Genomic DNA, 27,431 nt, shown 5'->3' with positions numbered 1-27,431 from the left:
TTCATTTCCAGACCTTGGAGAATTAGGTCAGTTACTCTGAAGACCTACATTTGGGAGCCAAGAGGATGGAGGGGTGTTGTAGCCGTTCATAGAAAAGTGAGTTGGGGAACTCACTAATCTTCAACAAATAAACCAATTCAGCTCACCAAGAATTTCTTATAGATCCAATTCATATTTGAGGTGCATGGAACACCATTTCTTTCTTCCTTAATAGTGAAAAGTAGAATCAAATGAAGAGTAAATCTTAATATTGAATCCTATCAACTTTACTAAAAAATATCCCCTTGTGTTAAAAAAAAAAGAGAAATTCTAACCCTAAGGCATCATTATCATTTAAATATATGGAAGTTGGCAGCTTGCTGAGATGAGAACACATAATGTAGAGTATAATAGCAAGAAAAGAACATTCTTTCTATTTATGATGCTCTGGAACTTACTCCTGTCAGGAAAAAAAAAAAAAAAAGTGTCTGAAAAGGCAAAGAAGGAAGGCAAAAGCAAAGAAGGAAGGCAAATAGGCCGCACTGGTCTATCTATGTTTGGGCACCAAACACTCTGACCATGAATGTTGACAAGAATTCCTCCTGCTTCTTCCTGTCTGATCTGATGTCCTCCACGGTTAAGGTTGTTCATCACTACTCAGTGGCTACCAGCTAGACTGAGGAGTCTAGGTGCCACGACAAGGACAAGTGTCTTCACATCTTGGTATCTAGCCTCCAGTGCTGAGAAAAGAGAGCGTGGAAAGGGTTAAGGGCTCAGTGAGTGACTGCTGGTTAGGGGAAGAAGGCATAAAGAGCAAACATATCCCAGAACTGTTCAGGTTGTTAGTGTAGTTTTATATCCATAAAGTTTGATACCAGTTCAGCAAGAAGTATCTACTTGAACTTTAGAAATGAGCACCTCTATGATGTGTAAGCTGCATGGCATCTTCTGGAAGGGCAATACAAGTTCAGGAGCAGAGTAAAGAAGGAGACAGGACTTTCCATGTTCCCTTGGCTTAAAGAGGGTGTCGCTGGAGGAGAGGGGCAAGAAATCAGGTGTGTAAGCGGTGGTGGGTGGTGGAAACCCTGCATGTGTGAGAGTGGAGAGGAGAGGTTACCAGACCCAGGGTCTATTGGGAAATGTGTGTTGTGCTGGCCAAGTAACCAGTTTATGAAACACAGAAAAACCAGGCCCAGAAATTTATTCTCCATAGAGCAGGAAATCTCTTGTGTCCCACTCTCTGTTCCCCCCTCCAGGTGAAGTATAAGCATAAGTATATCCTCACTAAGAGAGAACAAACATTGCAATTTAATATGTGTACCATCTAAATCAAATGTCTCTTTTAGGCTTTTGAAATGCAAACGGTGGGCTTTTTTCACATTCACTGATTTATTCAGGCCACAAAAGTTTATGGAAGACCTACTAGAGCTAGAATTTTGTTAGGCACCACGGGGGGTGCAAAGATGAATAAAACTCGGTCCCTATCCCCCAGGAGTTTAGGCTCCGCGGTGGAGACAAACGCCCTTACAAGTCCTTTACAATAGGAGCTAAGAATGTAAACAGGAACTGTAGGGGCTCAGTTCCCGGGGATGTTACAAAGATGGTTTGGAAAATTAGCAAGGTTCTTCAGGCGAGTTGATTTTTAAAGGATTAAAACTCTGATGGACTTTAAAAAACAATTTTTTTTTTAAACGCAAGAACTAGGGTCAAGGCTCTGGAAACACAGGGAGTGGGGTGTCATGCAAGGAACAGCGGTCTGATTTGGCTGGAGCACAGGGTTCCTCAAGGGGTGCCGTGGGGGGCGGGGGAGTGTGTGTGGAATTTAGCTGGGTATGTGCCTAATAACCAAGGCTGGGCTCAGGCATTAGGGAGTCGAGACGAGACATTATTCCACATCTCTGTTCTTTGACTTAAACATTGTTGGGGTCCCTTTAAAAAAAAAATTCTCCTCCTCTTTCCTAAAGAGAGTTCTAGCAGTTGGGGGGTGGGGACCATTTCCTAAAGTCAACGCCTTAGTTAAAGGTCTGCAAAGCTATCCACGAGTGGTTTAAATCTCGCACCAGACAAGAAAGCGTGTAAGAGGCGGGGTAGGGGGAACCCACTTAACAGCAACATCAACCCCCAAACGACACCGGCCCGGGGCGGGACAAGCTGCCGGCCTGACTCGGGAGCTCCGAGCCCCGCACAGGCGGGCAAGGGGGTGAGGAAGAGAGGGAGGTAGGGAGGGAGGGAGGAAGCGCGAGAGGGAGGGAGGAAGAAAGGGAGGGAGGCGGTGTCATGTGATCCGCTTCCCTGCTCCTTTAAGCGTCCACAGGCGGCGGAGCGGCCACAATCACAGCTCCGGGCATTGGGGGAGCGCGAGCGGCTGCGCCGGGGGAATCCGTGCGGGCGCCTACCGTCCCGGTCCCATCCTCGCCGCGATCCCGCACCCCTGAAGTTTTGCAGCGCCCAGAAAGGAGGCGAGGGAGGCGGGGGGGGGGGGGGGGGGAGCGTGAGAGGAGAGGGAGCAAAAGCACACCCTAAAACATTTTATTTCCAAAAGAAAAGGAAAAAGGGGGGCGCAAAAATGGCTGGGGCAATTATAGAAAATATGAGCACCAAGAAGCTGTGCATTGTTGGTGGGATTCTGCTCGTGTTCCAAATCATCGCCTTTCTGGTGGGAGGCTTGATTGGTAAGTGCCAGAGCTGCAAACTTTTCCCCCTTTCTCTCTTTTCGGGCCCCTTCCCTCTTTGCCTCTCGGGCTACTTGTTACAGTATCACTGTCTTGCTTCTATGATCTAATTAGTCCGGCTATTGTGCTTAAGAAAGCAGAGCTCCATGGGGCTCCGTGGGGCACAATCCAGTCTAGTGGCTAAGAGAAAAGGAGGGGAAAAAGTTTTGGCCTAGTTTCAGTATCCACTTGAAAGGAAGGAGGGGGGCGGCGGGGGTGGGAATCTTAAGCATGGCGACGGATCGCGGGAGGAAGCGCTGGGTTACAAAATTGATTGCTGCTCCCCCCACCCCCGCTTTTTCCCGCGCTCCCCCCCCCTTTCCCCTCCTTCCCCTCCCATTCAGCTGCGGAGGGCAGCGTAATAGACTTTATTAGGAACAACAGAAGAGTCGGGGAACTGCGCCCCGTGCAAACCCGGAGCCCAGTTACAGGGTTGTGCTGGTTGCCTGTGGAAATGCATTTGGTCTTCGCAGCCAGGGGGGTGAGCGTTTGTATTTTGGGTCCCTACCTCCGCCCCCTCTGCTCCCTCGCCGCACCCTCTCCCGCCCTCCACCGTTGCAGTCAGAAGGTCCGAGCGCGGGCAGGGAGGCAGGATGGGGTGGGGTGCGGTGGGAGAAAGTCCTTGGCTGGCGCCGGTGGAAGTTGGAGAGGTCGGAGGGGAACCGCGTATCCGAAAGGTGTTGCTTTTGGCCCGGCGCCCTCTTTCGAATCTGCCCTCCCCCACTTCTCAGAGCCCCGAGAGCGGGGGAGTCTGCAGCCCGCGGTCCCACCTTGGCGGGTGGGAAGCTCACCGCCGCAGCCCCGCGCAGGTGACAGCTCCCCGGGCCCCGGCGACGAAGGCGCCCGCCCCCGGGGACCTCTCCCGGTGCGCGCAGCCCGGACCTCTCAGAGCCAAAGAGGCTTCCGGCTGAAGAAGAAGGTCTCAAGGACCTTCCACTCGAAAAACTACCCCCCCCCCTTTTTTTCTTTTGCTGTTTCTTCGTCTTCATTCATCTTCCGGCCTCTCCACACTCTCCTGTCCTCTTCCCCCACGAGATTTAGGACATCCCGGCACAAACTTCCGCGCCAACTTTGCAGCCTGCGCGGATGGGAGATTTTGCTCCCTTCTGGGATTTGTAAAACTTTGTGGAGTGGGAAGTTCACGGAGGGGCTTTCTCCCCGCTTCCCTTTGCCAAGAGTCTGCACAGAACTGGCGTCGTAGTCGTCTTGGGAATGAGAGCTCGGGCGCTTTGAGTCGTATGCTTGGCGTTTTGTCTCCATACCTGGGTTTGATGGGAACAAATCAAAGGGAGTCTGGTTCTGTAAATCACTGTAACATCCAAGATAATTGTTTAAACAAAGGGGCGCGGGCAAAGCTTCACTGAGGAGAGAAATTGCTGGAGGAGATCATACCTTTCTCGCTGTATGTAAGCAGAAAGGGGTTCAGAGTTTTCCAAGCTCGTATTTTCAATTTGGGCCAAACAGCTTAATCTTGTTATTCTTGGAACACCCCTTCCCCCAAACACACACACACACACACACACACACACAATCTCTCTCTCTCTCTCTCTCTCTCTCTCTCTCTCTCTCTCTCTCGTTGAGCTTTCCTGTTATGAGCTCCTGTTTAGCTATGTGCAATCTCTCTGTTTCCTTGTATTGGATTTTTCGAGGCTCTTAATACATTCTCTGCTGGGAGCTGAAGGCAGCCTTTCCCTGTGCCCTCACAGCGATTATGCAGCGGTTACAATTACACCTCTTGTCTCCCTTGATGAGCAGTTGCAGTTAGATGCCATTGGATCTTGTGTGATTTCAGTGGCAGACCATAATTAAAATTTCTTGCACCTTGTGCTTTCAGAATTAAATTGGCCTATTATCCCTGTCTGACCTTCATCCTCTTTGAGGTTTTTGCACAGGCAGTGAACCATTACACGTAGTTGCCTGGTGTTTGTTGGTGCACGTTTCTTTTTCTAAAGCTGATACTAACCTTGAAGAGCCCATCACCCACTGTTTTAGGTTTCTGAGGGCTGATGGAATTAGCATAGTTTCTGGAGTCTTAGGACCAGGGAGATGGTTCCAGGACACTGGTGGGTGACGGCTGGACATTAAAGTTGCAGTAGAATCGGAACAGTTGCACATTCAAAGAGGGGTTTGTCTAGATCAGTGGGGCCAAGGGCTGTTTTCCCCAGAGAACTTGGTTAGTGACCATACTTGGTAACAGTCTCAAAAAGTTAGTGGTAGGTTCTAACTCTAATTAGATTCTCTTCAACAAATAAATGGCTTTCTCTCCAACTTTCCCTGAAAAAGAAAATAATTATGTTTAACACTTCTTGGGGGAAATTGTTGTGAGTTCACTGTTTAGCTTCCTTCCTTCCTCAGTTGTCACAGCTATGTCCCCAGTTCTGGCTGGAAGACTAAAATGATCAGATCCAGTCCATGTTAAATACTTTGAACAGCGACTTAGCCTTTTTCTCGTCCATTTAGAGATTTTATTTATTTAGTTAGCTAGTTACTTATTTATTACTGCTAAAGAAATCTAGGAAATTGGGTCTACTACAAGATCCAAACATGGGAAATAAATATCAACAAATGGTAAATATGTTTTTCCACCAAACTTCCCTAAATTGGAAAGCAGGGGAAACCAATCGGAGAATAGAACTTCAACAAAGTGGGCCTGTGGAATCAATACATGAAGGAGCAGTTTGTAGGCTGGAAAGCAAAGTTCACAAACTTCCTTCTCACTCTCCCCACTGAGCAAAGAACCTCACTTCTCAGTTCCACTGATGTTAGAAGTCAGGTGTCCTGGGTGGGACGTGTCTATCTAATCCTCAGAGGCCAAGGGAAAATGTGAAATTTTAGCAATGAATTGGCCATAATATATGTTCCTTTTTGATCACTATTGTCCCAGATGAAAGGAAACATTGCGACTTAGAAAGAGGAGGATCCGAATGGCAAAGCTCCTGGTTATCAGGATATAAGTACTACATACACATATACACAAAACAAAAACAAACACCTAAAACAACAATGGCAAGCCATACATCCCAAAGTGACCAGGCAAATCAATTAACCAACAGGCTTCAGTTTCCTCATTGTTAGGTTAATGAGTTTAAGGATTCTTCCAGTTACAAAATTGTATGAATTTTTCCGTACTTTGAGGCATTTAGACTGGTTTTGATTGCAGCCTTCTAAAATTGATGGGGTAACTTTAAACATTAAATAAAAAAGCAAATAGAGATTGGGTTTTGTTTAGCCAGCTTAAACACTCCCGTGCCCCAAGTTTGTATGTGTGTTCGGGTGTGTGCACTTATTTATTTATTTTTTCTTGTGCCAGTGTCTGTGTACTGCTAAATCTTCAATGGGATTTTGCAAAAAGGCTCTGGAAAGCAATATGTATGTGGCAGAATTTGGGGTATTTAAAAATTCACTAAATTATGCTATGCTTTTGTAAAAACTGAGCCATTATAAAATCTTTCCTTGTCTTCTTATGTATTGAAAAGGTTTAAGTGTCTACCTTCTTTAGTGTTTAGAACTCATTTAAAAATTTAAGAACCCCCTGAAGTAAAATAAAAAATTTTAAAGACATAGCTTAATCTTTATCCTCCTTAAAAATAAGCCTGCAGAAAATTTTTTTAAAATAAATTTCCTTTGATTTCATGGAAAGACAGGCAGCTGCAGGGGTGAAGGGGGTGGGGAGAAAACCATGTGCCCTGAAACAGGAGTGCAGCCACTAAAAATCGTGAACTTGAATCCCTGGCCCATTATGTGTAATTTGCTCAGCTTCTAATTAGTCATGTCTGGGGGATATAATGGTTGAAAAAGCAGGTCACTGTTCCCACCTGTTCTAAAACTGTTAAGAGTATGGAGATGAGGACTGGATGAATAGAAAATTATTTCATTGCTTTAAGCATACACAGAAATGAGAATATTTCAGACTTAAACTACAAATAAGTATCAACAAATTACCAAAAATTGTTTCTTTAGGAAGGATTGCTCTTTCAAAAGCTCATTTATGTGAGCATATTAATGCTGAGACTATTATGTGTGTATATATATGTATATATGTGTGGGTGTATATTTATGTGTGTATGCATATATATAATCAGTTTTCTTAATTTTTACATGGACTTATGTACTACCTTTCAATGATATAGCCAATACTATTGTGCTATTACTGTTTAAGAGGGAACTATTGGTGGTCTTGATTGTGGTTTATTCTCGTGAGTTTTTGTTTTTGTGACTCATTTATTTAGAAGTTACAGGATTTTAAGAAATTAAATACAATTACAGTTATGCAGAGTACATAAGAGTTTGTTTCCCAATACATTAGGTTTTAAGCTTGTTGTGGTATTTATTTTATTTCAGCATATGTTAATAATGCAGCGCTTTTAATCCTGCAGTGTTTCTCTATCTGGTGAGAATCTTGAAAAGAACTAATTATTTGGCCTTTGGTAAATGTTAGCCCACATTTTTCTGTATTTGATTCTCCCTTTTAGTTTATAAAATTTTGTATTTGACTAAATAATGTCCTTTTCCCCTCTTTGTTAACTACTAGAGTATCTACTGTGGTTTATAGGAGCACTCTGCAACTTCAAAAATTTTTGTAATTGAAATTACATTATTGACTTAAGAAAGCTAAACTACCTACTTGGTTATTGCAACAAAATCATGCTTGTGCAATCTCTAGTCATGCTTTCATCTGACTGTTCAGAGAAGCCTGTCTCGCTTTCTACTGGAACTTTCCCATTTCCCTATTAAAGGTGAGAAATATTTCCTTCAGATAATAGTGCGACGTGTGGCTTTGTAAGGTGTTCAAGGCCGCTGCCTGGAACCCATATCTAGACTCAAAGCCTTTCCTACCTAGTTGAAATTTTGCAATCACTTGGCCTTTAAAATTTTTAAAAATCCATATATACTGAGAAAATATTCTTACCTTATCTTCCTCATAAAAGTGTTTCTAATGAGAGTTAGAATTTGAGATTTTATGAAGGTCCTTAGCTTAGTGCTCATGTGTGTCACCTGCCTAATGTGCAAAATATTGCTTAGAGCCTACTGTGTGCCCAAAATAGGGCTGCAATGCTGACTGGGGGTTAGGAAAGTGGGGACTTGAAACCCAAGTAACCTAGGGAATCCAGAGGTAGAAAAGAGCCCCTCTAAATACAAGTTCATCAGCGAAAGATTTCCTATGATAAGGCCTCCAGTATCAAAATAATTCTCACTCATTACTGGGAATTTGAGAACATCTGAAATTAGAAGCCCTATTAATTATACCATCAAATAATTATATTAATATTTCATCTTAAAATGTATTAATAAAATACTCTAAGTAATGTTTAATATATGTTAAATGTGCACAGTGTGTCAGACATTATCTAATTTAACCCATGTAAAGCCTTGCCAAATTGGTACTGTTGTACCCAGTTAGCGCATAAACTGAGATGTAGAAAGGCCTAGTAAAAGTGCTCAAGATAACCTACTAGTAACTAATCAGGGTCAAAGCTGGGGCTCCAGGCAATCTGACAATAGAGCCAGAATTCTCAACTATTAGGTTATCCTGCCTCCACTTCCCAAAGTCTTGACTTCAGGGACAGAATAAAAACGGTTTGAATATAGAAAGACATGTGATGAGTTAACTATTACAGTATCTAATGTGGTTTGTAGGAGCACTATGCAACTTCAAAAATTTTTGTAAAATAAAAAGACAACTAATTTCACATTTGTAATCATTGGGTAACATGTAAAAAGGAAAATATTTCAAAAACTATGACAAATGAAATGGAGTCCAGCTGTACCGCATAGCAGAAGAGTGTCCTTGCCAAGGCTAAGGGAGGACACCTTTTGATATTGCCAGTCCAACCAATGTCTTACAAGTTCTAACCAGTCTCCATAATTGTATGAATCATCCACTGCCTGAGCAGCCAAGTTCATTAACCATAATGTGCTTGAGCTCTGCTACTTTAAGGTAGATTACTCGATTTGGTTTTCTCTAGTTAGTGGTTTTAACATATTAATATAGTTATGTAGATCTGGACTTCAAAGGAAGAGGAGAGAAGGAGTCAACTGAGGTTGGAGAGGATTTTAGAGGGTGTGACTTGGCAGTGATGGTAGAGCAATTGAAAGAAGAGCCTCCTACTGAAAATTCTATTCCCCAAAGGATATTTTTTGTTTATATTCACACCCATACATAATAATGAGGGCATTTCAAACCAGAGACTTCCATGCTGACACCTTGAATAGGTACATTTTGTTCTTTGGAAAAAATGCTGATAGACTCAATTTTGACAGACTTTGAGAGATGATGGCAGATGGGGAGCATTAAGACATGAAATGATCATGTCTATTGCATTTAGCTTTTGTGCCTTCTCTGAGCTGTTGTAGTGGTGGTCTAATAGACAATGAGCCAGGTATGGCTAGTTCTCAGAGAAAGCGCTTGGATGGGGATGGAGATCAGAGTGGAGAAGAGGAGCTTGAGGAATGGAAGTTCTCAAACTTGATGAAATGTTTTGCAATTTCCCTTTTCATCATAGGGCTAATCTAAAAGGATTGCTAAACAACAGAAAAGAGCAACTCATATGTTTTAGAATACAGAAATACTAAGATTCTTTAGCTTTTTACTACTCTCTCCCTCCCACTCCCCACACCTCTAAATCTCATAGAGGAGCAAACGCAATAATCAGATTGTCATCCAACCAGTAGTGGAAGATATGGCTTATTGTGATATGTTGCTGTGTGAGGATTTACTCGCTGACTATGGAAAGCATTTTATGTGTATAGATTTATTTAATAATCATAACATCCTAGAGAAGCTGGTACATTCTCCAGTTTTCAGATGAATCTGAGGCACATTTAAGGAACTTTTCAGAGGTTTCAGAGATAGTAAATAAGAGGGCTGGCAGTCAAGTCATGTTCCTTGGCTGAATCCTAAGCCATGGCCTTAAGTCTAATGCTACTCTCCTCCTACTGGCCCTTCAATTTCCATGGGAAACAAAGGGTGGAGTGTGACGATACTGGTTCTACACAGATTCAGTAGAAGATGAAAGCTGCCTCCCCTTTTCCTGTTTCAACCCTTTTCCCAGACCACATACCCTCATCACTGCATGGGTACTAAGCATGGACCTAGTTAATTCCGAAACAAATGATCCCAATTCAAATACATATTAACCTCTTACACTTGCCATTGTAAATGTTGACCGGTGCTTGTAGATCATGCTGGGGGTGGGTAGCTGAACCTGAGAAAACTGCATCCCAGTTACCCCCTAAACTTTAGGGATCATTACACACAGCAAAGAGTGACTGAGAGTTGTACTTGAAAACGTGTCAGAATTATTCATCTCCTGAATGCTGCCTGGACTTGGCATACACAGTCAGTCCTGAATATAGCTGTTGCATATAAGAGAGGGAATGTGGGTGTGGAGAGTGGAGATAGGAGTAGAATATGGACTCAGGAAAGAAAAACTAAAGACTTTGTGAACATATGAGACCATATCACTGGGACACAGCTTGTAACTGGATTTCCAAAACCTACTTCTGATGTCACCCACTCCCCACCCCCAAAAGGAACTAGTGTTTCTATCTGCTATGCCTGTTTAAATCTTGGGCCTTCAAGTACAATGTTCTCCTTTCTTTTAATATTCCCTGGTGAAGGGTTGTTCTTTCTTCACTGGCCCACAGGAGTTATAGGGCCTTCTTAAACTTCTGGTTAATTCCCTGGGTTAACTCGGAGGCTTTATCCACAAAACACATTTCCAAGAAAGCAGAGGTAATTGAAAGAAGAGGCCAAATTATTACATTTGTTTTGGCAAGGCATTTTGATTTTTCTTTAGAAAGAAGGTAACAAGTTTGTAAATGGTTGGCTCAGTTTTTTCCAAGCCCCAGATTAATAAGGCTTAGCTCATGAGAGCTGGTTGAGAGCCAGTTAACTGACCTTAGCTCTGGCTGAGCCCCTCCCAAAGAGAGAGTCCTGGTCTCAAGGCAGCATCATGTAGTGGGCAGACACTCTGCCCATTGGGGTATCTCACTGAACCAGGCCCACCAGAGATGTGATTCCCAGAGGACTATTGTCTGAAACTATTTGATTAATTCCATATCCACCTCTCCTACTTTTTTCTTTCTCTGTTCTTAGATATGGAGGAACATAATCATGCTGCTTTTTATTTTCTACTAGAGGCCCAGTGCACGAAATTCGTGCATGGGTAGGGTCCTTAGGCCTGGTCAGCAATCAGGGCCGATCTGTGAGGTGACCGGTGGGGTGAACAGAGGGCCCCGCTGGCACTTGCCTTGGCCAGCCTGGCGCCGCCCGCTTGTCAGCCCCGCCCCCTGCCACCACCAGTCACCTCCCTCTGTGGGGCAACCGGCAGGGCGATCAGGGGGTAGGGGGGCCTGCTGGCACCTGCCTTGGCTGGCCTGGGGCCTGAAGGCTGGGGGCAGCTCCTGTGGTCAGTGCACGTCATAGCAACCCGTCATTCCACCAGTCGTTCCTTCATTTGGTCGATTTGCATATTAGGCTTTTATTATGTAGCATTCTTTTTCTTCCTTGAGTCACCATCACTTTGTCAAACACCTCCAGGTTCATGGATCTATCGAGATTGAAGAAATGGGAATGACCCAATGCATTACTCAGTTTGGGTTTGAAAGTACAAAACAGGTCATTCCATCCTGCTCCCTAGCATTGATTACCGTGCTGTAACTAAATGCCTCATAAGCCTTCTCTACATAGTAGCTATTATTGCAGAAAACTAGTAAATAAGACTAAATCATTCTCCTAAAGCATGCCCATTTTGTGCCTAAGAGAATCCCTCATGCTTTTACTCAAGGTCTATCTGTTATTTTTGCTTTATACACAATTTTAATAAAGCTTGGTTATGCCATTTCTAAGGCACAATTTGCCACAGAAACTCCTGGCAGCAGAGAGATGCAGGAGTGTGGTAGGTAACATGAGGACAAAGGAAGAGAAGGGGAAGGAAGGATGCCCAGGAACCTGGGGTCTCTGTGATATGAGCCGGTCATTTCACTCCTCAGTAGCCCCATTCACAGCATCACTACATTATTGGCTGGTCTGCTAGTTGATTCTCTTCTAAAGTGATCTTATTGCTATGAGTGTAGCTTTTGTGTGACTGTATCCACACACTTTGGTGCAGTTTGGTCTGAAAGGAAGCCCTGGAGCTTGTGACTTTTAAAGTGTAAAGATTAAAGGGCCTTGTAGACCATCTTGTCCTACCTCCTTTAAGGAAGAATCAGTCGCAGGAAAAGGAAGGGACTCAGTTTACAGATTTATAGCCAGAGCCATGGCTTGGACTCAGGTTCTAATGCCAGTCAGCACTGCAAACATATATCACCTTCTGAGTTTCAGCGTGAAGATTATTTGATTTCTGTCCTAACTCAAGAAAACTACCCACTTGTGGTTCTTATAGCTCTATTAATTTTTCTGCTATTTGAAAATAAAATAGCAATAACTTGAATGTCTTCTCCTTCTTGCCTTTGTATACTTAATATTATTTTCTTAGCTAATCTCTTACGGAGCAATGTAATTATGTACTGTGATAAGCTGTTCGATGTGGATTTTAAAGGATACTACAGAATTAAAAAGCAAAACTAAATTCCTGCCTTGCTTGCTGAGGGTGTGGTACATTCCTTTCCTCTTGCTTAAGAAAATGTTGTAAATTTAAAACTTAAAAAAAAAAAAAATCCCACGACTGTGGCCCTTGCTAATCCAACCAAAGACCCATCCTCAGGTTTCGTCTTAAGACTTCAACCTGTGGCTCCTTTGACTAAAATTCTGTGACTAACTTTTGTGCTTTTGGAGGATGTTTGTGGCAAGCATGATTCTGAAGTCATAATGAGTTTAAGGGAGGCAACATGCCCTATATTTTTAAATCTGATTTACATACAAAAGAAACAACAAAATCCCTCATCCTTCCTCTCTACCATTTATTCAACTCTGAGGACAATTGCAAACAGAGATTTCAAATTGCCAAAATAGGACTTAACTGAGTGTTGAGGGCTCCATGCCACTGAGACTGACAAGCATATTTTTGTGATTCCAGAGGTGCAAGTATTACCCTGTAAATTCTTCCTCCTCCACCCTTCTTTTTGTTGAAATTAAGCAGAGTCACAAATCACTGTGCTTCTCTGCATCTTCTGATTGAATCCTAATAAATTTTGACTTTTAACTCTGTTTAACATGTTTGCCTTCTGGCGATCACACCAAAAGTTTGGGGTCCCTATTTATGAAACCCAGCCCTCTCTCAAGGCAGAGGAGGTCTTTTGGAGGCCCTCTTCCTTCGACTCTGGGTTCTTACATATTTCATCTGCTCCCAGTTGGGTTGTAACTTGCCCGGAAGCAGAATGCCTCAAATGTAGAAAGAACATGTTCCCACACTCCTTTCTTTTCTGTCTTCTGTTCAGCTAGTTCTGGCTTGTGTGAAACTTAGGGCTCCAGCGTTAGCCCCTGCCTGCTATCACTTAGGGAACACACCTCCTTTTAGATATGATCAACTTGTTCAGAATTGTGAGGTGGGGTTATGGGCTTGGCTGTGACAGGTGACTCAGGCATCCTTTTCGCCACCTTTCCTCCCGATTTTCCAGAATTTGCAGGTCCCTGAGAAAGCAGCCGTTAAATCCCCAGCACCATTCTTTGAACATGTCTAAGCAGAACAGAGTTTTGCTCCAACAGAACATGGTATTTATGGATAATAGTTGATGAAAGAGAAAGAAACAGGATAATTTGTAGATACCCAAGATTTTTAAGCTAAAAGGATACTAAGGTTACCTTTCAATTAGCATTTGTTTCCTTTTTAAAATAAACATCAGAAGAATTCCCCCATCCCCCTGCTCCCCTACGCCATCCACCTGTTTTTTTCAAAAAGAGAGAGAAAATATACTTTGGGAGAAGGATGAGCAGTATAGTTGGGATTTAAACAAAAGTGACATTAATTTGAGGCCATAATATTTGTAGGTCAGGACTTGGGTACTAATATCCATGAACTCTCTGGGCATCTTACTTGAGAATGACTCTTCTGGCAAGCAGAGCTGCTACAGTAGTTTTGAAAGTTGCCTTTGAGGACTTGGACTTCTCATAGGATTCCTAGGAAACAGTCATTCTAGGTGCTGGCTAAAGAGTTTCCATATGATAATCCTTTTCAGTGACAAAACCTACTGATCCTTCCACCAAAGCAGACAGATGTCTAACTGATGGTTTTCTAACATGCGGTTTTATGGAGATTGATGGGTGGGATCTGGTTTGTTATCAAGCTTGCTTTGTAAACTAGATCACCACTTAAATCTCTTGAACCCCTGTTTCCTCAGCAAAAGATTTCTCCCTCACAGGGAAGTTGTTGGGTTACATGAGAGAACATAAGTTACCTGAGCATATGTGTTAGACCAACTAATATATATTGGCCATTTCCCTGAATGAGAAGTTATGACTAATTAACTTTTTAAAGTTTGTGTGTTTTCTTAGTCATTCTATACCTGGTTAGGCCTGTGGCAGATTGTTTCTTCCTCTTAGTGGATTACATAGAATTAGAAACCCAGCCACCCTGCTTGATAGCCTTCTATGAGGCATAATCCATGCTAACCAGCAGTTCAAGAATCGTGTCCTTTACACATTTGGTGAATTAGAGTGGCTAACTTTGCTAAAATTGCTAATTTTGATCCAATTAGCAATTGTTTTCACCAAGGTTTACTTTGAATCTTAAATTTTGCCTTTTAAATTGCCAGGCCAGTATTCCTGGCTCTTTATGTAGCATGGATAAACCCAGGAAGCAACACTTTTAAATGGCTATCACTCGGTTCGTGGAAGAGCTGTATTCCATCCACACAAGCTGCTGAGCGAATCTGTTTTACATTAGAAAATTGAAGTCATCGTCCATGGGGATTTTTTTTTTTTTTTGCTTCTAGATAATAATTTAAACGATAAAGACCTTTGAAAGTCAAGATTCAAGGAGAAAAACTGATGACCTTTTTTTGTCATGAAATATTATCCACCTCTGAAATATTAACTAAAATTGTAGTGCTCAAAAAACAATAAAGATGAAAATATAACACCTCTAAAGCTACATGAGAGCAAGGATGGTCTAATGTGCTCACCTTTATCTCCACTAGTTATGTGGTTACCATCGGGGAGTGCAGTGTAGGTGCCTAGTAATACTGGTTGAAGCATTACTAGGCACTTGCCTTGTGGACCTATTGCAGAGGTTAGAGGTAGCTAAAATGCCTCAACTTTAAGGTCTGACCTAAGATCTGTAATGTTAATATTCCTGGCTATTCTTTTATAATTTAAATGAGAGGAGGTTTCTTATTATTTTCTTGAATTTAAAAGATTGTGTCACCTTCATGGTTTGCATGCTTAGATTTATAAAAACATGCAATTTTTGGAGTTTTAGAAAGGGACCTTCTCCTATTATATTGTGGAAACTAAGACCCAGAGAAATCACAGTGAGAGAGTAAGATTAGAACCAAGACAACTAATGAAGTGTTTCCTTGCCTATGCCTACTGTTATGCTGATTACTATTATGTCCGATCTACATATTTGGTCTTTACTTAGCCATAAAGGCCAAGAGTTGACTGTGACTGGTTGTACATACTGTCTGGGAAGAAGGGAACATAGATTAGTACTATATATATTTCCAAATTTGGATATTCAAATGAGAATGTTGACAGTTGATGGAAATTTTGTGATTTATTGTCTTTAATAAATAAATGTTTATTCTCCCTCCATGTGTTTTTTAGGGGCTCTTTAAAGACCACATAGTTTGCTTAATTTTCTGTAAATTTTTGAAGATGAAAAATTCACCTTTGAAACTTTCTCTTGGAAGAATGTTGTAGAGGTATTTACAGTTCTTCTTGGAGCTCAGTAATGTGTTTATGATGCCAGCTTTTATAACTGCCCTTGACCAGAACGCATAATGCGTTCCAATAACCACCCACCTCTGCATTCCATTGTGTTCAGTTTGTGCATCTGGACGGTGGGCATGAACATATCTACATATTTCTCCAGGTTCCTGAGCAGTGCTGAAACATGCTGTGCTGAGTGTGCACCTGGGTGTGCACCTGGGCCTGTTGACTTTCTAGTGGAGCCGGTGGAGATGCGGGTGGAGATTTAAGAAGCAGATGTAAGCTGGAAGGGATAGAAGCAAAAGCCAAGGAGACAGTCACGCAAAAGCTGATCTTGGACTTCTCTTAGTCAGACCTTTGAGCTAGAGGTGGGAATGTTTGGGCCAGGAGAGGAGGGGCGGACTCAGAGATGGCATAGAGTAAGGGGAGGGGTGGGGGTGCTGTTGGAGAGAAAATAGGGACTTAAAAGAAAGGTGACAGGAGTTCCTCCTCAGCTGGGACAACACGTCATCCATCATGCACCCCCTCCCTCTAAAATCATGACTTTTTTTTCTGTATAAATCCATCCACTGCTCCAAAGCCTAGGTCAGTGGTTCTCAACCTTCCTAATGCCGCGACCCTTTAATACAGTTCCTCATGTTGTGGTGACCCCCAATTTCATTGTTACAAATTGAACATAATTAAAGCATAGTGATTAATCACAAAAACAATATGTAATTATATATGTGTTTTCTGATGGTCTTAGGCGACCCCTCTGAAAGGGTCGTTCGACCCCCAAAGGGGTCGCGACCCACAGGTTGAGAACCGCTGGCCTAGGTAATACTCCACTGGAGCCCTAGCCAGTTTTGCTCAGTGGTTAGAGCGTCAGATTAAAGGGTTACAGTTTCGATTCCCAGTCAAAGGCGTGCACCCCGGTTGCATCCCAGGCCCCATGGGGCACATGCGGGAGGAAACCAATTGATGTATCTCTCTCACATTGATGTTTCTCTCTCTCCGTCTCTCCCCCTCTCTTCCACTCTCTCTAAAAATCAGTGGGAAAAAAATATCCTCTAGTGAGGATTAACAACAACAACAACATAAAAAACTCCACTGAAAATGGGAGTTTGCTGTTCTAAATGTAAGAAAGAACTTGCCTGATATAAATTAAATCTTGGTACCACCTCTTGTTGGCTATGTGGCCTTGAACAAATGACAACCTCAGAGCCCCAGTTTCCGCCACTCTCAAATGAGTAAAATGATAGTTGTGATGCTCGTGACATGATATGTGAAAATATTAGCTGAGGTAATAAGTATACAGTGCCTGGCAAATACTAAACACTTAGGGCAGGCTAGGTACTATTTTACTCTCACTGGTATTCTTTTAACCCGGGAATGAGTTCCTGGAGTTAAATTACCTGGAGTGCCTTGGGAGGCTGGCATAAAAGTTTGTGTGCCTGCTCTGAACCTGGCTATCCTGGTTCAGAGAGATGTAGATGGCTCTAGACTCAGGTTTAGATTGCTTGTGTGAACTTAAAATCTAGCAACTAGAAATGTGCATTTTTTTTGTCCCCTCCCAATTTTTATGTATGTTTTTGAACAAAAATAAAATGATGTTAAAGAATTAAAAACAGAAAGCAATTTCTGAAACTTATCATTTTAATACAATTCTGTTAGTTTTTTTTTTATTCTTTTACCTCCTGCAATTGAATAGTTCCAACTTTATATAAAAGAAATATGAAAGCCTAGTTAGCAGAGGCTCAGAAGTTTATTGTTGATGCCTCTACCATTGTGTATTTATTTTGGAAATTCAACTGTCAGTTCCTCCTCGCCTCCTTCTAAACTCCTCTCAAATACTTAAATCAAGTTGCTTGTTGAACCATTGAACCATGGGAAATTCATTTTTTAAATCTGCTTAATTGCTGTGAGACTTTTAATTTGTTCTGGATGATGGTGCTAATGTCTGGGAACTGGGACTAAAGCCCTCCAAAGTTGTTAATTCAATCAGCCGCTGTGCCCTAGCCATGCCTAATGAAGTGGGGTGGGGGTGGGGGGCAAGGAGGGAGACAATCCAAATTCTTCTCACAGAGGCTGGGGCTCTCCTGAACACCTTGTCAAAGATGAATAAGAGGAGCCCCACAGTTAGGTCAAACACTCGGGGCAAATTACCAGGGTGTCAGTCCATATTATCCAAAGCCTTGGGTTGTGCTTCCCAAAATAATTATTCAGTGGGTTTTATGTAGCGCCCCCGAGTTTTAAGGCATGGGTTTGTGTGCATGTTGTTCACACCTGCTAATCTGCAAAATTCTTTAATTACTGAGGTTCTGTTGTGGCTCTGTCTGTAATATGTAAGATCATAAACATTACCCCCAGACTATTGATATTCCTGTTAACCACTGACGTTTTCCATGGCGAGACTGGTGAAAGCTTGCTCTGTCCTCATGATAAATTAGCTTGTTTATTCCTCTTCTGCTTATTTCTATCCTGCTGTTGGTTAGTGTAATGAAGCAGAAATCCATTGTGTATGTTCATTGGGTAGCGATCCTCTGGCACCAAAGGGGGTAATTGAGTAGAAAGGCAGAATGCTGTTGGTGCATGGGAGAAGTTAACACCACATGAGGTCACCAGGCTTCAAGCTTTAATCAATGTGGACACAATGCAATTGAGATTTTGAAAAGGGTTTGTTTATAGTGTGAGAATAAGGGTCAGTAGTTAATTTGAAATGCTGTAGGTGTGTTTTCCTTGAACCAAGAGGTATAGAGCATGTGTCATGGAGGATTGTAAATATCCTCAAGGGAAGGATGTAATTGGGATGGGGGTTTAAAAAGAAGGGCACTTAGGAATTTAAGTGTACTTATTATTGACCCATCATGTTTTATTTAAACTTTACCAGTTTTCAAAATGAGAAAGAGACCATAGAAGAAACACTATTGAGAATGTAAGTCCATAATGTAGAGGTACAACCCTACCAAGAAACAACTTTTTTAAAAGCAATGATTTCCTTTCAGAAGATAATTGAAGTACTATAAAATATTGTTAATAGCTACTTCTAAAAGAAATCTCACCCTCAGAAGAAGTTCACATCTTCTAGGATTTTTAATTGCTGTGGCTTGAATGAGATAATATGAAGACCATGAACTCCTCTAGTTGTTCATGCTACTTACTGCCCTTTCCCATTTCAGACTCCAGTGTATACCAGGCATGTCTGTCTGCTCTTTGGAATATTTTTGCCGCCCACCCCCAATTATTAATTACCTATGTTTCAATACTTGGAAACACCATAAGCATTCTTTGGCCAATTTGAAAGTAGAGAGGGCTTTTCTTTTTGTTGCAGGGAAACTACAGAACAACATCTGGTTTTCAGAAATGACTATAGGAAAAGAACGTGAAGGTTATGGTGGAACCAAAGGCTTAATATGGGCTCTCAGATGCTTTGTTCAGTGTATGTTAAATCTAGGTGATGAATTTTTTACTTCGAATCCTCACACTTGTATGGTGCTTTTCCCCTTCTCCAAAGCACTTCCACAGTAATCATCTCATTTGATGTTACCAACAGCACTACAGCACTCTAAGACAGGCCAGCCTACTAGGGATATTCACATTTTAAAGTTATGGAAACTGAGATGGAGAATAGCTCTGTTTGTGGTTAGTGGGGGTTTTTTTGTGTGTTTTTTTTTAAAGAAGGTAATTGATTTGTTTGTGGTGGAAATTATTCTGGAGATTTGAAGATTGATTGCTATGGGATGACAGGGTGACGAACAGGAAAAGAAGCTTAGGTGTTTGTTTTTAGAGAGAGAAAATTGTTAACTATGGAAGTTATGTATGTTAACCAAACAATAATTTTTGAGCTATCTTCCATGCCATCTGTGGTCCATTTTCTTCACCTTCCCCATGTAGCACTCAGCATCTCTCATAAATAGTTGTTAACGATGTAAAGAATATCTCTGGCCCAACCAGTGTAGCTCAGAGGTTGAGTGTCGACCTATGAACCAGTAGGTCAGGGTTCGATTCCCAGTCAGGGCATGTGCCCAGGTTGCACGCTCTATCCTCAGTAGGGGGTGTGTAAGAGGCAGCTGATCAATGATTCTCTCTCATCATTGATGTTTTTATCTCTTCCTCTTTCTTCCTTTCTGAAATCAATAAAAATATATTTTTTAAAAAAGAATATCTCTGAAGGAACAACAAATTTTAGCCTGCTTAAGGTGTCCAGATGTTTCGATCTTTCCCTGGGCAGAATCTGGGTCTTTAGAACCCTATGTAAATCTAAAAGAGGGAGCCAGTGAGGGCTTAGAAGATCAGAGTGAAACTAATTTACTAGTGTTATGGTATGATGCTGTGGTATGGTCACCCACAATATTAACTCCTCTGTGGTGTGCCTTTCTCCCTTATCTAAGTCATGCCAGAAAATAGGCATTGGAAGATCATTCTTGGTGTTGGTATGATAGCGCATAGAATGTATGTACCATAATTAAATTACCCAACCACCTATTGTTGGACATGGATGATATTTCTAGTTTGGGGACGGACTATATAATAGTCATTCTGGGAAAACCTTCTTTGTAGTTAAATTCTTATTCATGCCTTAGCAATTTCACTTTTGTGAACTTATCTTAGGTCAAATGGCATGCCCATGTTTAAATGTTTTGATAATAATTGCCAACCCTCCCTTCAGATCAGTGATAACCACTACATACTCTATTAGTCAAGTCTGGAAGAGGGAAGACTTATTGGGGAGACTGGTTCAGGCAAATTCTCACTGCATCGTGGCCAGTACCAGGCATTATGTTTAATTTTATTATTTTTGCCAGTGTTACAAGAATATCCTTTTCTTTTCATCTACATTTCTTTACTGGTGAGGGTGAACCTTTTTTCATATGATTACTGGCTATTTATATTCTTTTGTGACTTGCCTGGCTGTTTCCTTCCTTTAGTATACTACTTTCCAAGTTGACCATCCCTATGATACACCCCTTAGAGATCAGGAAAGAGGGAAAACTTATCAGGGAGGATGGTTCAGCCCAATTCTATTGATAGAAGGATCCTGAGTTTTCTTTGTAGCACGTCTCCTTCCCCACTCTCAGTTGATGTGGTTTAAGAGAATCCTCACCTCTGACCCCAGTGATGGGCATGTGACCCAGCCACAGTGGACATGTGGCTTCAGTTAGTCTAATAAGAGTAAATTCTGAGGCTTGTGTGGAGGCTACCAGGAGGAGATGTTCTCTCTTTTTCTTACTGAACTTGAATCTTGATAATATGAGCCTGGAACTGCTGGAAGCTTTCCAATGAACCCTGATAATGAAGCTAAGCGATTGTAGATAAGTGAGATCTATTGACATAATTTGATTTCTAAAAATAACTCCTATCTAAAGACTGCTCTGACTCTGGATATTTTTCAGCTTCCCCTTACAAAATGATTGATTTGTTTCACTCAAGCAACGTTTAGCATGATTTCCGTTCTCTTGCAGCCCAAAGATCCCTGACTGATGTAATTATTACTATGCCTTTGGTTTAAAGATAGGTTGATGGAGACCACTAATATATTGCAGAAGGTGTTTTTGGAGAGTTTTCTCTTGTTTGATGGAATAGGTCTTCTGTAACAATTAACATATAAAATCAGCTGTGGAACCAACCTCTGTTAGACACAGTTCTTCCAACTAGAGCAGTGGCTGGAATGGGGTGTGTGTGTGTGTGTGTGTGTGTGTCACTGTTGGAGTATAGAGTGGCTAGTGAAAATCATTAGTGACAATTCCTGGAGCTAGGCCAGGCTGCTGGCTTTGAAACGAAGCTTATTGCCACATACGCCTGCTGAGCTAGATCTCTATGTGAAATGGATGGCAACAGGATGTCCCAGCATCTAAAGTGAAGTTCTTGAAGGCACAGGAGAAGCTTTAGTGACTGCCTAAGCAGAGCAGTATTTCTGGGGATGGTTGGAAAACTTGAGTAGATGTTGTGATGGCTCGAGGTTTCTTTGGGACATCCAGGAGTCTGTGAGGCAGAATGAGGAATGAGCCAGGACACATTACTACCATTCTTGAACTGGATTAGTCATGGGCCTCAGAAGGAGTGCACACATGGATCTTGCCTTTAAATAATTTAAATTGGATTGGAGAGATAAGGTCATTAAAGTAAGATGATAGTTTGCTGTTAAAGTCAAAGTTGGATGACATAGATTAAGTGTTCTAAGTATTTTTTAGATCATATAAAAAGATTTGTTTTTGAAGAATTAGTGAGTTTGGCCTGGGCCTTTGAAGATTGCTGTGATTATTTGAAGCACAATTTGATGTGCATAATCCAAGAGAAGATTCACTTCATTCAAGACATTGAATTAAAAATGAACTTAATAGAAAAAGCCATGAGTGGAGTAACAAGACATCTGGCTCTAGCCCCTTCTGCCTCCTTAGACATACGATTCAATCCCTCTTGCCTCTTCTTATCTTTATTATTTGCTAAGTAGAGATGACAATGCTTTCCCTTAGCAAATAAAAATGGAGGCATGTCTTTCTCAAAGTCAAATATGTTCGCATTTTCCACCCAATTTCGTTTATTTTTGTTACTAAGGTAAACCCTCAGAGTCTTTAGGTTACTTATAGCTTAAAAATTTGTTTAGATGGTGATGAAGGTATGTCTTAGCACTTTGCTAAGTTCTGGGGAATATAAAGAGATGCAACACATAATAATCTGCTCAGCTGTGATGTTATGGAAAGAAGGCCCTGGGTCTGAAATGAGTGAGTTGAGATCTTAGGGCATCTACCATGTGACAGCTATGAGACTGGATTTGCTGCTAGTATCTCTTCAATAACCAACCTTAGATCTGTAGGCTTAAATACGATGTTATATGTGAAGGCACTTAACTTTTGTAATGCACCAAAGACAAATAAGGTGGCACTATTTTAGCTGAGTAGATAGGCAGGACATATATAAGAATATCTTTAAGTCCTCGCTCAGTTGGTTGAGCATTGCCCAGTGCACCTAAAGGTCACAGGTCCGATTCCTGGTCAGGGCACGTGTCCAGGTTGCAGGTTTGGTCCCCTATTGATGTTTCTTTCTCATATTGATGTTTCTCTTTCTCTCCCTCTCCTTTCCTCTCTCTCTAAAATCAATAGCAACATGTGTTGTTGTTTTTTTAAAAAAGAACATCTTTAATAAAACAGAGCAGCATATGATAAAATATTAGGTAATATTAATTGAGACTTTAATGTGCCAAGCAATGTGCTAAGTGTTTTATAGGTCTTATCTTAACCTACATGGAAGTTGAAACTCAAATCTTTATCTCACTTGCTGTTTTCAGATTCAAAGGTCTTGAGAGACTGAAGGTAACTTAAAGCAGTGATTTGGACTTCTTTAACTTGTTAATTGTATTTTCTTTAAAAAAAAAACCCTCTGTTCTAGCCCTGGCTGGTTTGGCTCCATGGATAGAGCATCGGCCTGGGGACTGAAGGGTCCCGTTTTTGATTCCAGTCAAGGGCACATGCCCACATTTCGAGCTTGATCCCCAGTCGTGGTTGTGCAGGAGGCAGCCAATCAAAGATTCCCTCTCATCATTGATGTTTCCATCTCTCTTCTTCTCCCTTCCTCTCTGAAATCAATAAAAAATATTAAAAAATAAAATAAAATAAAAAACCTCTGTTCTAGCCCTAGCTAGGGTGGCTCAGTTGGTTGAGCATGGTCCCATGCATCAAAAGGTCTCTAGTTCAATTCTGGTCAGGGCACATGCCCAGGTTTCTGGCTTGATCCCCAGGAGGGAGCATGTAGAAGGCAGCTGATCAATGTTTCTCTCTTGAATCAATGTTTCTCTCTCCCTTTTCTTTCTCTCTCTCTAAAAATCAATAATAATTAAAAAACATTTTTAAAAAACCCTCTGTCCCAAAATCAATGGATTTTGGGGGACAAAACCTGGAGGTGCTGTAAATTGACCAGAAGGTTTACAAATATCCATAAGGATGAGCATTGTGTTAGATACTGTGGGCAATCTCCATTCAGGGCCTTCTGTCTGTATTTCCCTTTGTGATTCTTTTGCTAAATGTCCCATCATCCTTTGTCAAGATGAGGTCCTGTTCATCCTGTCTGCTTTCACGACATAAATGTTTTAGGAACTCTCCACAGACTGGCTGGATTGTCTCTTTGGGCTGTGAACAGATTGTGTGGGTGATGAGACAAGTAGGAAAAGACTCAGCAATAAAAAAAGAGGGGTGGAGAGCCCTTTCTTTGGCTTTCAGAATGGAGCTTGGGCACAAAGGGAACTTCGTTAATCATGCCTCCTTTTGTAATCAGAATGGTGGAGGCATTTTTTTCCAACCACTATTATTTTGTCCTCTGTCTCGTCTGAGTTAAACCAATTGTTAATAGCTAATCGAGGGGTTAAAAATTTCCCAGACATGGCCAGGAGGAATCAACTTCACTGGATAAAGAAGTAGGTTGAGAACCAGGTTGGGTGAGGTACCACGCTTCCAACAGACATGGCACTAGTCTGATAGGATACCCTTGTGCAAGATCTACAAGGTGATAGATTAGTGCTTAGATGCTGAAAATTTCATGTGTGTGTGTGTGTGTGTGTGTGTGTGTGTGAGAGAGAGAGAGAGAGAGAGAGAGAGAAATGGAGATGAGATTAAAAAAACACACACACAAAAACGGCTTAGGTGTTTACAGAATTCAATCACTTTGTAGTACCAAGTCCCTAAAGTAAGCACTGAATGGAAAACTTCAAGCATCTCAATTTACTGAACAATCTTGGACAACTTATTGTTTAGTCTTTCTGTAGTTGTCTTTTTGGAAATCAAAGCAGGATAATAATCTTTGGTATCCATTTAACTAACGGCTGTCCTGTAAAGTAATGAGACTGTAAATGTTTTGAGTGCCCTGGAGATGAAGAGATAGGGAAATTTTCTCTTAAGTATTATTCATATTTAATGTGGAAAGATGAATCAATATAAGTTGTGTTTTTTTTTTAAAGAAAACGTATTATGCTTTTAGCACCTCCCTTTTAAAGGTAGGTTGTGTGCCTTAGCAGAGGTTGACTTTATTACCATTTTATTTTCCAAGACAGGTCCTGCAGGTTTACAATGTGGTTGATTTTCTAAGAGAAAAGTTTGAGGATAGCCTTGTCCTGTTTCAATTCTGTGAATCTAGTGGTGAGATGATTTATAATGAATTGTTGGTTGAGGATAAACCAAAGGTAGTGAAACCAAAGGTAAGATTCATGTTTAGGAGATATCTAATCAACTATTATTCTAGTTATTTCCTACCTGCATGTTTGTGTGTTTTCTTTTCTTGTGTGTGTGTGTGTGTGTACGTTAGTTCTCATTGGAGGATATTTTTTCAGTAATTTTTTTAGAGAAAGTGGAAGGGAGGGAGTGGGAGAGAGAAACATTGATGTGAGAGAAACACCTCGATTGGTTGCTTCCCACACATGCCCCAACCAGGGCTGGAGATTGAACCTGCAACTCAGGTATGTGCCCTTGACTGGGAATTGAACCAGAGACCCTTCGATGGGAGCGCTGGCACTTTAACCACTGAGTAACACCATCCAAAGCTATATAGTTTCTTTTAAGAGTTAAATGGAATTTGAAGTCAAAATAGTGAGAGGTGGCTGTAAAGTCCAGGGAAGAGGCATTACAGTATCTTAGGGTTGAAAGACAGAAGGAAGAGCGGCTTGATTCTTGAATTTTTTTTAAGCTCTATTGCCCTATCCCTTGGTCATCTATTCAGTACAGAAGGAAAAAATTCTCTATAAGGTTTTTCTCTCTTATGTCTGGTCTTACCTAAATGATATTTTCTTCCTCGGCAAGATTGGAATTTCCCACTCCTATTATGATGACGAGCTACTACTGGTATTCTCTCTCTGCCCAGTGGAGACCCATACATCCCCCACTCTCCATTGTCTGTTTTCAGCAGGAATTCACAATTTTCTAGTTCTTTAGAGAAATAGATCCCCTTTTTAGAAGGGGCCTGTGAATTTATCTAGTCCAGTCTCACCCACACTGGGATCTCCCAGCAGAGACACCACCCTTGCCATCCCCTTTCTATCCTAGTGATGAGTTGCTGTCTAGAGAATCCAGCTGAAACACTATGGTAGTTAAGTGTTCTTTCTTATCATTCAGTGGAAAAGTGGCTTCCATTACCACATTGTAATTTCCACTCACGAATCCTGGATTTTCCTTTTGGAATAATTTAGATCATGTGCTTCCCTTCTGTTAGATGGTGGCCTTTCAAATAATTAAAGATGACTATCATTTCTCTCTTTCAACTTTCTCTTTTCCAGTTGAAAAACATCCCTTATCTGGTTTAGACTCCTGACCATACTTGCTGTCCCTATCTGGTGATTGTATTCCCCATCAAGATTAAGTTTACCTCTGCTACCATGGCAACCAGCTACTGATTATTGTTTTTAGTTAGAGGAAACCACCATTTTCCTGTGTTTAGTAGATTGTCCATAATTCAAAAATCAACTTGTTAGCACCCTTAGAACAAAAACATCTATATTTTTGGTGATCAGCTTATTCAGAGAACACTGAGTTCTAGAACAGTCCATGTACCGCCTCACCATTTTAAGTCATATAATTTATGCTAAATGCATTTCCCATGTATCTCTGCATTGATTTTTCTCAGTAGGAGAAATAGTATGGCCTAAGGCAAAGAGAGTTTCTGAGCTCAGATAGAGTTAGTGTTCAAACCCCAGTTCAACTACTTGTTGACCTTGGATGAGTTATTTACCTTTTCAGAGCCTCATTTTGCTCATCTCTAAGTATCTAATACTATCTTTTCTACCACTCCCTGTTGTATAAGAATGGATATCAATCTAGTTAAATCCTCTAGCCCAACATAACAAATATCCAATAAATGTTACCTGTTATGATCATTTATAATTTGTTGATGACAGCCTGATGCAGCCAGTCCAGGATGTAAATAACTGTAATGGTAATGGATTGTTGAGAACTCAACTACCCCTCTAGTTGCAAACTCTGCAAAGGCAGGGTCACAGACTGGCTTAGAGGAGTATGAATTTTTCCTCTAAGCTTGGGTTGTTAGGAAAAAGTAGGGATTCTCAACTAGGAAGAGTCTTGCCCCCTGAGGGGATATTTGGCAATGTGTGGAGACATTTTTGATTTTCATGTCTTGCTGGGGGAGGAGGGAAGATGCTACTAGCAACTAGGGAATAGAAGCCAGGGCTGCTGCTAATTATCCCACAATGCATGATGCAACCCCCACAATAGTTATCCTACCTCCAATGTCAATAGTACCCAGGTTGAGAAACCCTGGGATAGAGGGATGGAGACAAGGCAGCCAGGAGTACTAAGATGGAATTGGCAAGTGTAGTGTTCTGTGAGGAACCTAGGCTTTGAATAAAAAATTGAAATAAGATGATCTAGTGTAGCTGTAGCTCTAACCTCATTTAGTCTAGCCCTATAATCCTAACGTGCCCTTGTTGATCCTTTCTATCTTCCCAATGTCACTTGCTGATAAATCCTGCCAAAGGTTTATATGACGTTTTTTCACCTGCTATCTTGTTTTCTTATGTTGCCCTTATTAATGACATGGCTGACCTCTCCCAGGCAAGACCATTCTTCTACCTGTTCCCTTTCTCTTGATTGTATATCATGAAAACTCAAAAAAATCTATCTAGCAATAGTTGAACCCTCACTGGAGGGCAGGTGTGGGTATGCAACAAAACAAGCAAAACCAGCATTCTCTTTATCTGTAGGGAGCACGGGAAGGAGTAGGTAAATTTTTTGGCCATAATTATTTTATAATAATTTGTAAAAATAATTGTGAAAAAAATGTTATAATCCCATTTCACTGAGGGGAAAACAAGGGCTAATTCTATGTTCCCTCAAGCAACAGGCTGACTAGGATATCCCTGGGTTATTTCTCAGGGAAATACATCTTAGACACTCAAGTTAAAATTTTTATAGCATCATTTCTGATTATTGCAGCGGTTCTCAACCTGTGGGTCGCAA

At 41.4% G+C, this 27,431-nt stretch overlaps 1 protein-coding gene across 3 annotated transcripts in view; it reads left to right on the top strand.

The window, feature by feature from the left end:
- Positions 1 to 2,305: 2,305 nt before the first annotated feature.
- The window catches only part of WLS (Wnt ligand secretion mediator), a 104,707-nt gene continuing 79,581 nt past the window's right edge, over positions 2,306 to 27,431 (top strand). For 2 of the 3 annotated variants that reach the window (XM_070405351.1, XM_070405352.1), the window contains exon 1: positions 2,456 to 2,651. In XM_070405351.1, the coding sequence (XP_070261452.1) occupies positions 2,546 to 2,651 (106 nt within the window). In that variant the 5' untranslated portion in view covers positions 2,456 to 2,545. Of the gene's footprint in view, positions 2,652 to 27,431 lie in introns of all 3 variants that reach the window. The other variant, XM_070405354.1, reaches the window with a different exon arrangement.

This window comes from Myotis yumanensis, unplaced genomic scaffold (genome assembly GCF_028538775.1).
Source record: "Myotis yumanensis isolate MYYU_CA2020_CCGP unplaced genomic scaffold, mMyoYum1.0.hap1 SCAF_2, whole genome shotgun sequence".
In the NCBI taxonomy this organism is placed as follows: Eukaryota; Metazoa; Chordata; class Mammalia; order Chiroptera; family Vespertilionidae; genus Myotis; species Myotis yumanensis.
The sequence above is the reverse complement of the archived record's forward strand: the minus strand, read 5'-3'. Positions and strand labels throughout refer to the sequence as shown.